Source organism: Triplophysa rosa, linkage group LG18 (genome assembly GCF_024868665.1).
Source record: "Triplophysa rosa linkage group LG18, Trosa_1v2, whole genome shotgun sequence".
NCBI classification, from domain to species: domain Eukaryota; kingdom Metazoa; phylum Chordata; class Actinopteri; order Cypriniformes; family Nemacheilidae; genus Triplophysa; species Triplophysa rosa.
Window position 1 is genome coordinate 20,111,610 of NC_079907.1, and position 12,804 is coordinate 20,124,413.

The 12,804-nt window shown below is 40.6% G+C and overlaps 1 protein-coding gene across 3 annotated transcripts in view; it reads right to left on the reverse strand.

The window, feature by feature from the left end:
- The window catches only part of mpp2b (MAGUK p55 scaffold protein 2b), a 29,680-nt gene extending 17,233 nt beyond the window's left edge, over positions 1-12,447 (reverse strand). For 2 of the 3 annotated variants that reach the window (XM_057358539.1, XM_057358537.1), the window contains exons 1-2: positions 12,182-12,447; positions 1,510-1,589 (exon numbers count right to left, since the gene is read on the reverse strand). In XM_057358539.1, coding sequence (XP_057214522.1) covers positions 1,510-1,540 — 31 coding nt within the window. In that variant the 5' untranslated portion in view covers positions 1,541-1,589; positions 12,182-12,447. The remainder of the gene's footprint in view (positions 1-1,509; positions 1,590-12,181) is intronic. The other variant, XM_057358538.1, reaches the window with a different exon arrangement.
- Positions 12,448-12,804: the final 357 nt, after the last annotated feature.

The window sequence follows — 12,804 nt, forward strand, 5'->3', positions numbered from 1 at the left end:
GCTCTTGTTAACACACTATAGTACACTACAACCACCCTGAACACCCCAGCAACTGCATAAACACATTATAAAATGTATTCCTTGATCGATTTCATCATCTATAAGGTCATGACGTCTCATAAGAACATTGTTATTCGCTTCATGACGTCTCATAAGAACATTGTTATTCTCTTTAGGATGTTCATCGAGTCATCTTTCATCAAAGCTGCACTTATACATGATGTCAACTGCAAAATCACAAGAAAGACTGGAGGATTAATAAAAACATGCCCAGGGGCGGTCCGGCCATCTGAAGTATCGGCACTTATCGGACGCTTGGGCCGGAACAGTCAGAAGTTATTAACGCGAATGCACGCAAAGTGAAGACATTAGCGAGACGGACGCATATACATGTAACGCAATTACACGTTACATACAACATCCCCAGAACCATTGCTTTTTTTAGTTCTTTAGGTACTATTCAGTCAAAAATTTCTATAAATAATATAAATATATCTTAAATATCTGTAATAATTTTTGTGTCCAAAAAATAAATGTGCAAACATATTAGTTTCTTTCGTAACAGAACAAAAACTGTATTTACTAAAAATGTTTCTGAAATGGATGACCTGGTCCTCAAATAATGAAAAAAAATCAGTGAATATAAGAAGCAATGTGAACTCCTTCAATTTTGTATCAAAATCATCTCAGGGTGACACCTCAAAGAACTGTTTGATAAAATGACAAGAGAATATTTCTGCAAATTCTACATAAATACTGACTACACCAAAGATGATCAAATCATCACCTTGTTATTATGGCCCTGTATGATGTCATTAAGGGCAGAATTCCTTGTATGGGCACTTCTCCTGGAAGAGCACGCCCATCAACATGCTCAAAAAGGATATGTCATTTTGTTTAAAAAACAAGGCCCAGTTCAACTATGGATTTGCAGATCGTTTGAAACTCAAAGATACAGTGCTCCCTGCTACAAAAGATCCTGGTCATGAGTGGGAACGGCAGGTAGTTAGTAAAACTGTGTCAGATGTCTGTGTTTTTTTGGCAATCACAATGATTAAGCGCATATAATACAAAACAACACGAACATTTAGTGAATCGAAAGTTATCCAGGGATAATGCAATGATGTATTGTGTACTCATGACACGACTCTTCGGCTGGTTTGTGTAAACATTGTAAAAATCCATTTACTGTAATTTCAAAATGGAAATAAATTCAACGTAAAATAAAAAATCCTTGGATTTGGAGGAGTGAATCCCATACGTTATTCTTCTGTGTGTATGGAATAAAGGAAGCGCTCGAATCACTCCGAACTTATGACGGTGTAAAAAAGTTTTGCTGATGATCAGATTCGGATGATCAATGAAGCACAAACTTTTCATCACTGTTCTAAAATGTGAGGTTTCTCTAAAATGGCTGACTCGTGTGTTTACAGTTGTCCCTGCTCATTATTTCACAAAAGTCTTTTGTGTGTCTTTTGTTTAATAAATTATTAATAAAGTGCTTCTTACCTGAGTCAGAACTGGCAGATGCCACGGGCATTTTTGTTGATTTGTGTGTCTATCTGCGTATCAGACGAGTCTGCGGTCAGCTAGAGAGAAAGAGGGGAGAGATAGAGAGAATGAGTTTCTTTGTAAAAAACAACATTTATTACATGATCAGCTCAAACATTTACCACAAATCAATCCTCACTGCCTGAAATACATTACTATACATTTCATTTCAATGTCAGAAAACATTCATGGGTTAATGAACTGTCCCTGAATCAGTTAAAGGTACAGTTTGTAACAATTTTGCAGTAAAATATCCAAAAACCACTAGGCCAGTGTTATATATTTTTTTCAGATGAGTACTTACAATATCTCAAATGTTTCCAACTACTTGTAAATCGTGAGAAAATCTCTATTTTAAAGAGTGACATGGGGCCTTGGAGTCGCTGTCAATGGCGTCATATGTTGTTTTGAATGTGCGCCCTCTAGCGGCGGATTTTACAAACTGTGGCTTTAAGGCTAAACATTAATTTATTTGGCACTTTCATCAAAACAGCTTGAAGTACATAGAATGCATTGTATACTTGTTTTCAGGTATGCATTTATTCTATAGACCGTTTCATCGGTCGCGCACGCATCCCCCAGTTAACTTCCGGTTTGTGTTTGGCTAGTGTCTAATAATATAACTATTAATGTTTTATTTAATTTATGTTCATATAATTTGTATTATTATATTACTGTATAATAATTGTATTTAATAAACGATTTGTTGAATCTTGTTGTATGTTCATTTTATCAAATAAAGAATTTGTTGAATGGGTCCTGTAGTTCGGTCGCATTTAAACAAACCGTATGGTACATTGCAATCTAGCGGTTGAGCTTGGTATCGCAGTCTAAATTCAAAATATTGGAGAGACAAGTTTAGCCAAGTAACAGTTCTTCTCGGTTTCTTTTGCTTGTTATCAGAAATAATCTACAGGCACTCTATTGTTTGTGAATGTGTACCGGAAGTTCAGTTGGGGTCACAAAAGTACGCATGCGCAGTAACGTTTGTTTATGTTGTTAAGATGAAACGTCTCCGGTTACTGTCGTAACCTCGGTTCCCTGAGAGTAGGGAACGAGACATTGCGTGGTACGCTATGGGGAATCCTCTTCTCCAAACCTATACAGAAGCCTTATTGCACAACGCCAGTAGAAATGAAAATGGAACTGGCCAATATCAGTCAAGACGGCACTTAGGGGCGTGCCCATATATAGTACACTGTCTGGACAGCATACCCTCTTTTGACTGAACATTACAGCGCGACGATCTGAGTACGCAAACACGGCAGTTTACGCAATGTCTCGTTCCCTCCTCTCAGGGAACCGAGGTTACAACAGTAACCAGAGACGTTCCCTTTCGAGAGAGGTCTCTCAACATTGCGTGGAACAGTCATAAGGGCTAACGTTAAAATGTCCGACACAGGACAGTGCTCCGGGTCGTAGCCATTCGTAATGCACCATACACGCACTCAAGAGCACAAATTAAGAGCATGAAAACACCTCCTAGAGGGGCTAAACGCTCCATAGTGTATCCAACACGAGTCGTGACAATGCGATCAGTCCTCGTTCCCACAGACTACCCACACATGCCGGTGTACAGCTCGGAGTTGGGGTGTTCATTCGAGTCTGTCGACTCAATAGGAACAGCTAAAGAGAACCGGTGAACTTTATCAGATAGGGGGAACCGTTTTGTATAAACGGAAACGGCTAGCTGGCACTTGGCTAGAGTACTATTAGCACATCCACTACAGGTGGACCCATGACAGGGAGAAAAATAAACGCAGTGCGCGTTCTCCTCCGTCGCGAGCAGACATCAGTCGCCCACGTGAACCCTCACAGATGAGCTCGTACCGAGAAAATCCAGCCACGTGTCAAAATAACAGGGACGCAAATACATTCGCTCTCTGAATCAATTCACATTCAGAATGGTCACATGAATCTCAGAAAACGCCTACGACGAGGGGTTGACTGGATTAAAACAAATATATGGCTCAGTTGGGGTACAATAACCCGTATGACGATCTGTGAATGGCCGAAAGCACCTGATATAAGGGGCTGTCTGGATATGCCACACATATGATAGAACGCAACAAGCGAGGATCTATTCAGTAGTGATAGGAGGCACATAATAAGCGCGCAATGATGGGCAAGGTCCAGGACAGGACGGTGACTATCATTAGACTTGGGGCGAGAAAACATGGTGAAGCCGTAACTCTGAACGGCAGAACCACGTCTGACTCTCGTGAATGTCCACTCCTAGCACCGGCGCTTTCTGCCAACTGCAACCGAGATCACACCGCTGAAGTGGGGTGATCTGTGACAAAACTAGATTGCATAACAGCGCGTAGTGCGAGGTAGTCAATCACATTTCATAGTAGTGGGCAAATCTAGGGAACAGCACCGAGTGACTGGGGCGTTGTGAACTCATAATAACACGGCTCTACCAATTGCCATACATGCAGGGGAGTTTAAAGCTACATAGATCCGTTGCTCAATACAGGGGGCTTAGCCCTGCGTACACAGGAGCACTGAAAACCCAATGTATATCAAGCATACAACAGGACACCGCCGTACCGGGAGCTGGAGGCAAAGAACACTAGGTAGTGAGGCTGAGCATATACAAACTGAACAGCACCACCCTCTGTGTCACACACACACAGTCACATGGGCAGCATTGCTTCCATGGAAGTATCACAAGCCACTTGGTGGAAAGCCTGCACCCTTTAAGCCAAAAGGATTTACACAGGTATTACAGACGCTTCAAATCCGTATAAACATAAGATATAACGCACACGTAAAACACATTACGGTGTACTTTGGACATGGAAAGTGATGGTTAAGACGGGAATCAAACCCGGATCTACCACGTAGAAGAGAATTATACAATTATACAGCACATACACAAGGCAAAGCCTATGGGAAAGGGTTTGCTCATTGTGTGAGAAACTGCTGAATTTGTGTAGAGCGGAGGCAGCCTCGGAATACGCCTTTTCCGCTATGTGGGCGGTCATCCCAGCCTCGGACCGCAGAGAAGATTGCAATCGCCTGCTGGACGGGGGGGGGGATGTAAGAATGCGCGCTTAGCTGAGGGCTTCCGCCCCACCCACCAAGGCGAATATGGCGATCCTGAAGCACGTCATGACCTCCTTGTGAACATCGGGAAAAAGGGCGGGCATTTCTTTTGGGCACCGTGGTGGCTGCAGAAACCAAGTGGCCAGCTTACTCCTCGCCGTCTCCTCGGGGGAGTCCCACTCGAGGCCGAGGTCTTGCACAGCCTTGGAGAGGACACGGACGAGAAGCGCGTGAAGCGCAGGGGGGGCATCCCACTCCGCTCGCTCCCTCTCGGACTGACAGGTCCCTGACAAGTCCCCCTACGCGCCAAATCGGACTCTAATCGGCGAAGAAGACCAGAGACCCGAGAGCGCTGACGGCGGTCCGGCACTTCATCTCCCAGGGGGGAGGGGCGGCAGTCCCGACAGCGGCTCGCTGGCGGCGGGACGCTGCCTAACAAACTCTCCGAACCTTCAGCACCCGCACCAGAAGGTCCTCACAGTGCGGGCAGTTAGAATCGGAGAGAGCTGCCTCCGCATGGGCCAGACCCAGGCAGAGCATGCAGTGTCCATGCGTGTCCTGTGGGTCGATGGGCCTGGAACATAAGGCACACACAGGCATGCTGGAACACACGAGTAGAAGGATCCTAGTTCTTCCTCTTCTCCTGGGTGTATCCTCAACAGCACGCGTAGGTAAGTGACGGAGAAAGATTCTGAGGGTATGCTGTCCAGACGGTGTACTATATAGGGGCAGTGGCCACGCCCCTAAGTGCCGTCTTGACCGACATTGGCCAGTTCCATTTTCATTTCTACTGTCATTGTGCAATAAAGCTTCAATATATTACATTTCACGCAATGTTGAGAAACCTCTCTCGAAAAGGAACAGTCTTTACGATCTGAACCCATGAACTTGGTCTGACAGGCACATCACTGAACACACAATGAACAAAATCCAGCAAACATTTCAAACTATTATTAAGCTAAAACCTAACTTGGATATGTAATTCATACATGAAGAAATCATTTGAGAAAGACAGCAGTGCAGTGTTAGTCAGCTTTGCTAGTGCTTGAATCCATGTAGAGGAAACAGTGATTCACGACCATGAGAGTTATAGAGACACTCTCAGCTAATGAGCTCTATCAGACTGCACTCCTCAACTAACATTCATTTGGCAAACACACTGATGTAAGCTGTAATGCCGGCGTCACGCTTTATTTTATAAGTCCTAAACCCAAGAAACCCAAAAAAAGACTTCTTGCATCTTACGCACAGCACACTTTACATTTTTTCTGTTTTCTTTTACCGATAATGTATCGGTAATGCTGTGAAACATTGACTGCCCACACAGAAAAATAACTGTGATGTCATATTAACATCATATATAGACATTTTTGGCATTTTTGCGCCTTAATACAATTTTGACCGCACAACTGGACATAGAGTTTAATAAAGAAATTCAATGTGTTAACAATGTCATGTGCGCGCGCACACACACAAACAAACAAAGACGCGCAAGCACACACACACACAGGTTTGACTGAAGCTGTTTAACTCTGACTGTGCATCTCAGCAAGGCTTTGTATAACTCAGCTGAATGAGTGTGTGTGTGTGAAAGAGAGAGAGAGACAGCTTGAGTAAGCATGTGTGAACGCTCCAATGCTCTTCTCCAGTCTCCTTAACTTAATGTCAAAACCTGGGAACAGACCTGGGCTGTTTAAGACAAAAAAATGACTAACATGTAAACAAACCAACCAAACAAACAAACAAGCCAAATCATATAACATTCCCAGATAGCACAATCCATCTGGTTTACGTCTATTTGACGTCTGCATTTACATCTGCAAGACATCTTAAATACATAGTTTGCTCATCTGCAATACGTCTCGGAGACGTCTGAACGTCTGTTATACGTCTGCTAAAGATCTGGAGATCTGCTGCGTAAAAACATCTGCTAAACATCTTAGAAAGNTTCTTCATTATTAACTTACCCTATGTTATGTCAAGCCTGTATGACTTTCTTTTTTTCTGCAGAACACCAAAGTTGATCTTTTAAAGGATGTTGGAAACCAAACAAAACTTGTAACATAAATAATTAATATACAAAAAAGTATTTGTAAAAAATTATTCTGTCAGCATTCTTTCATCCTCTTGTCGTTTCAAACCTGTATGACTTCCTTTCTTCCGCAGAACACAAAAGAAGATATTTTGAAGAAGGTTGGTTACCGAACAGCGCTGAACCCCATTGACTTCTATTGTATGGACACAAAACCAATGAACGTTAACGGGTGACAGTTAACATTAAGTATTTTCTTTTGTGTTCTGAAGAAGAAAGAAAGTCAAACAGGTTTGAAATGACAAGAAGATGAGAGAATGATGACGAATTTTTGATTTTATCCATCAGATCTCCTGAACTATAAAGGAGCAACCTATGACCAATAACATTTTCCTCTGGGTATACATACTGCACACTAACAGCATGAGAAGTATGGTAGTGTGCTATTTGTAGTCAGGAGCACTAAGCCATCTCTCTGTTTGTGTGTGTCTCTCTCTTTCTCTAACATGTCTGTTGTGACATCTGCTTCCGTCAGTGGCACAGAACCCAACAATCAGCTCTTCCTGTGAGCTCAGGACCCTCGACAGCTGTACACGTTGTGTGTGTGTGTGTGTGTGTGTGTGTGTGTGTGTGTCACTGACAGGAGATAAGATGCAGGACTGATACAAACAAATCCCTCAGAAAAACATATTTTTCTTTAAATACTGAAAGAGCTTACATAAAAAACAGACTAAGGACACATGCTACATACATTCCTAACAAAGCTCAACTATCTTACTAAACCTAAAAACTGCCACAATCAAATGCTTTGACAAAAAGGCTTGAAAACAATAAGACTTCTGTTCAATATAAACATTAAACATTTGGTGGTGCACAGCCTAGCAAAAGTTTGAGTTTGTGTATTCTGTCACGATGAAGTCAAATGAAATAAGTCACTTGTTGACTTGAGCTTATAAATCAAGTGGAATAACAAACATCATTCATTTCAGTAGAACAAAGTTACATTTACACACATAGCACATAGCGATGTCACCGTTCACCCACCTTGCCTAAAGTCAGCTAAAACAACGTTCAGTCGAAAGACTGTCATGCTTTGATTTCACATCAGGCACCTGCAAAGTCATCTGTTATTTGTTCTTCATCTGCAGCGTCAGTGCTTTATGAGGTTTCATAAGAGTGACCTCTTTGAGGACGAACTTCCAACCTGTAAATGAACTGCCATTAGCCCCATTACCATCCCATTAAAGGGATGCTTCACCCAAAAAGAAAAATTCTGTCATCATTTACTCACCTTCGAGTTGTTCCAAATGTGTATACACTTCTTTGTTCTGATGAACACAGAGAAAGATATTTGGAAGAATGCTTATAACCAGATTTCCCCCCCATTGACTTCCATGAAGTATCCCTTTAAACTACAATGCAGTCAAATTTGGGAGATAACTGGTTCTACGACGTCGCTATTTTACACACGAAGCTTTTTGCATAAATCGCACAAAAACATACGCTTATTAAAAGAGCAAGAATGAAGCTCCACCCCTAAACCCAACATCAAAGGGGCGAAAGCAAATTAAACTAAAATATACAAATATTGCAATTTAACATCAACACCTTAACAATCCAAAGGGACTAACTTCAAGCACAGGTCTGTAGTCTGTACTAAAAAACAACATTTAAAACAGGCAGAAATCCACAGGTCCTCTGGAGTCAGAGCTAAAAATAGCACTATTCAGTTCCCACAGGTCAGGCTTCTCCTTACTTTACATTGGAAAATGGCTGAAGCGCCTCTCGCGCACAAATGTGGCTTTTCCTTTTCCTCACCATAGCAACGACATAGATTGCATTAAATAATAATTACAGCCGAACACCAAGATGGTGATCGTTGAGCAGAGGACGATGCTTTAAATTAAACAACAAGATACAAGAAACAGTGTTATATTGCGAATACAGTCACAGCTAAATCGTGTCTTTACTCACAATACAGCACAACCTTTCAAAACCGTTACACACATTTTCATTAAAACACTTCTGTATTAAATTGAAGTGATTTCATTCCTCTGAGATCTAGTAGCTGACATGTAAACTGAAACACATTTTCCAACTGGCGGAGACTTTATCCAAAGCATTGTTTTGGATGTTCAGCACAATCTGTCTAAAAAAAAAACATGTAATAAAAGCTGACCTTGTGATCTGATTAGGGCTGCCCGATAGAGCGATATTGGTTTGCAATAACTAAGTGTTTTAAAAAGTTGTTTCATTGAAGTTTCAGGTTGATGTAGATAGCACAGCGCCTGTGCCAGAGGTGTGGAAGATGATCAATAATAAGGAAGAATGTAAAACATGTATGTTGGTCGTATACATTTCAGTTTTTAATTTCAATATAGATTGACAGGAGGGAATAGAGCCCATCGGGGCTGGCACGGGTTAAGAACCCCCCCATGTCAGCAGGTCCTTTGCCAATCCCAATCCCCTAACCCAACACCCCCCGTCTGCTCTCCATTATTCTGTCCCATTAAAGGCATAAAAGCCCCTGAAATATTACTTAAAAAAACTAAGATTTATCCAATTCAAAAAATGCACTACCAAAAATGTACTTTTTAAAATTTTTATTGTGATTTGCCAGCCAATTATCTCATCAGCGTGACTCAAAACGATTGGCTTTGTTTAGGTAATTCAATGCACTGATCGGGCGGACCGTTCCGGTCACAAAGCATTTACAAGGAGAGATAAATACTGCTCAATTAAGCAAGAATGAAATGTTCGCCAAGTCAAGCGCCACTATTAAAATTGCACATGTTGGAGGTTAAAGATTTGAGCAGACCCTCGTACACACATTTATGCAGCGGATACGAATGACAACTAATGCTGTGTGACTGGTTAAGGATAAGTGTATTATAAACAGGCATAAACACTCTCATTGAATGAGCAGAGTCATACCTAGAGACCAGAACATCACTGATATTTGGGGTCGGACGAGGTTCAATAAGCACCCACACGCACGATTTTCTTCCCAATATTTTAAAACCTAGTTTTCTCTGTATCCATGATTCATGAATGTTAATAATGTGTTAAACAGCTGCGCTACAGATATACACACACACAAGCTCAATTAGCTTAAACAAAAGCAGTCATGACAGTGGGAGGTCGGCACTATCTGTAGTGTAGCGATAGCTCTCCGACTGCGCAGTTGCAGCGACGGTTGCCTGGCAACACAGCAAATCCCAAGAGCCTCTACTACAGGCTTTCTGAATGGACCAGAAGAACAAGAAAATGACAGAGGAAATCTTGTTAATAGCATTTTGCGTCGAGTCGTTCAGAAATGCGAATTAATGTTCTTTAATAAATGCCTGTGCATTATTCAAGTAAGCAGACGAAATTTAGGTTTGAACAATCCGTGGTCATGTTTCAGAAGTCTTCACGGTCCCGAGATGATTAAAAGAGTTTTTTTCTTCGGCAGCTGTCGTCTCTGAAATGGCAATATACAAAGCTCTGTGCCACATGGTGCATGATACACTCCCCACTGAGAGAGCAGACATCCAGTAAAAGTCCCTAATATTCAATCAATGTGCGATTGAATAGCCAATCATGATTTTAGATACGATTCTATCAATGAAACGTCTCACACCTTCTGAGATTTTCTTCCGTCGATGGTGCTTCGCCGTCACCTCTCTTTATCAAGTGCACTGACTACATCACTGGTTTTCATGGAAACGCTCCCTGGAGCAACACATGTGGGAAAGCTGTCATACACCGTGTGGAATAAACAGAGAGGTCATGTCATGTTTATGAATGAGACGGAGGAAAGAGCCGCAAAGATTAAACAGGTGCCAATTTTCCCACACAGGCCAGCACATACATGGAAAATAACAGGTAAACAGCCAGACATATATGTCACAACAATAATAATATAATACAGTCAAGTCAAATAAAAATGGCAAGTATAGAAAGTAAATTATATCTAAAATAAAACATAAAAATAACACTATTTTAAAAAACACAAATAACAACAAAGAAAATGAACATAATAAATATAACTGTCTAACAACTTTGAGACTGAATAAAATATATAATATAACTACACAAGAATAAATAAATAAAACAAATAATAACAGAAAGAATGGGCAGGGATATGCTTATCTCTCACTTTCTCAAATGTATGTAATAATAGGAACATTTTATTAACAAAACTGATGACTTGCATGTTGACACTTACCATTTTTAATACGGACCCATTAAACCGATATTTCACCCATAAATGAAAATTCTGTCATCATTTACTCACCCTCTTGTCATTTAAAACCTTTATGACTTTCTTTCTTCTGCAGAACACAAAAGAAGATATTTTAAAGAAAGTTGGTAAGCGATAAGCACTGGACCACATTCACTTCTATTGTAAGGACACAAAACCAGTGCAAGTGAACGGGGGCCAGTTAACAACATTCTTCGAAATATCTTCTTTTGTGTTCTGCAGAAGAAAGAAAGTCAAGCAGGTTTGAAATAACAAGAGGGTGAGTAAAGGATGACGAATTTTTTGTGTGACCGAACTATCACTTTAAGGCATGTAGACAAAAAACATGACTTGACCTGAACTCTGCACTAATCTTAGTTCAGTTAATCTTAATTTTGTTTTGTTTTTGCAACAATTTCATAAATAAATCACCCATTTAGGCTACAGCCGCGGAAAAAATGAAGACACCGTTTCAAAAGCAGTTTTTCTGATTTTAAAATGTATTATTTATAGGTATGTGTTTAGTAAAATGATCGTTTTTCTTTCATTCTGTGAACTACTAACAATATTTCTTCAATATTAGTTTCTATTTGCATTTATTTGCAGAAAATGAAAACTGGGTAAACGGTTGAAAATAACAGAAAAGTATTTTTCAGACCTCAAATACTGCAAAGAAAACAAATTCATATTCACTTTTAAGCAATAAAACAATCAACAATTTCTACATATTTTAGGAAAAGTTCAAAAATGCTTTTTAAATGTGATAACCCGGATTTTTCTCAGTTTTCATGTGTCTTGACATGCTGTCAGTCTTTCACGTTATTGTTGGATGACTTAATGTAACTCCTGAGGTTTGATTTGGTTGAAATTCAACAGACACTGGACCGAAATGGCCACAATAGAAGAAATGCTGATTAAATGAAACTTTGGAATGGTTTTCTGCGGCTGTTTGTATAATACAAGCATATGTTTTAGGAATGTATGAAACCATCAAAGTGGAAATGCCTAAATATCTCGTAAATATCTACAGTCTTTATGATCTGTGATATGATCTGAGCTTTCAGGGATGTGTCGCACAAAAACATTCATCCACTCAAATAGCCTGCGTTTGTCGCTTCACCAATGAAACTGTCGTGATTTTTTTGGTCCTGTCTTCAAACAAAGCACTATGCTGTGATGCTGCTATGAAATGGTAATACTCTGATGCAAGCTACGTCACCAAGTTCGTTATCATGATACTACTGTGCTTTAGAGAACATGATGACATTACAGTAACCGTGACATTAGTGAAATGAGAGACCGACTGTAACGCGTGGACTCACCTGTGATGCGAGACAGGTGAAATGAAACAACACGTCCTTCAGTTCCTGCACACTGTCATCATCATCATAATCATCATCATCAATGAATTAACGCTTATAATCCACATGCGACCAGTCAGATATTCACCTGAAACAACAGCAACCAGCGAGTCCGATACACTGCACTACTATCACGCAGAAACACTTTAAACTAGCTCATATAGTGTTTTAATAACTCTGTGTATGCGCTGTAAATGATGTGTGTGACCGCCGGTACGCGCTGCTGTTGTATTGAGACGCTTTGAGTCTTAAAGAGGAAACGCACTCCACGCCTCTCTGCGGACCCCACCACATCGCAGCAACTGTGTTGCGTGACGTCACTGAGATCTTTGCCGCTTTAAGAGGAATTCGCCATATACTGCAGACAGTCCGCCTTTACTTTTACCTTATACACACAGGTAACGTTATACTTTCACAGGGAAAGGAGACCAAAGCGGGCAATATTAATATTAGGGTGCCTAATTTTCTAAAAACATACATCCTAAGTACTGTTGCATTGCCGTGATGATAGCATCATTTTGCTGATATTTTCCATTTATAAATATATTGCTAATAGGACTGAATTATTAGGAATATACTAGCTC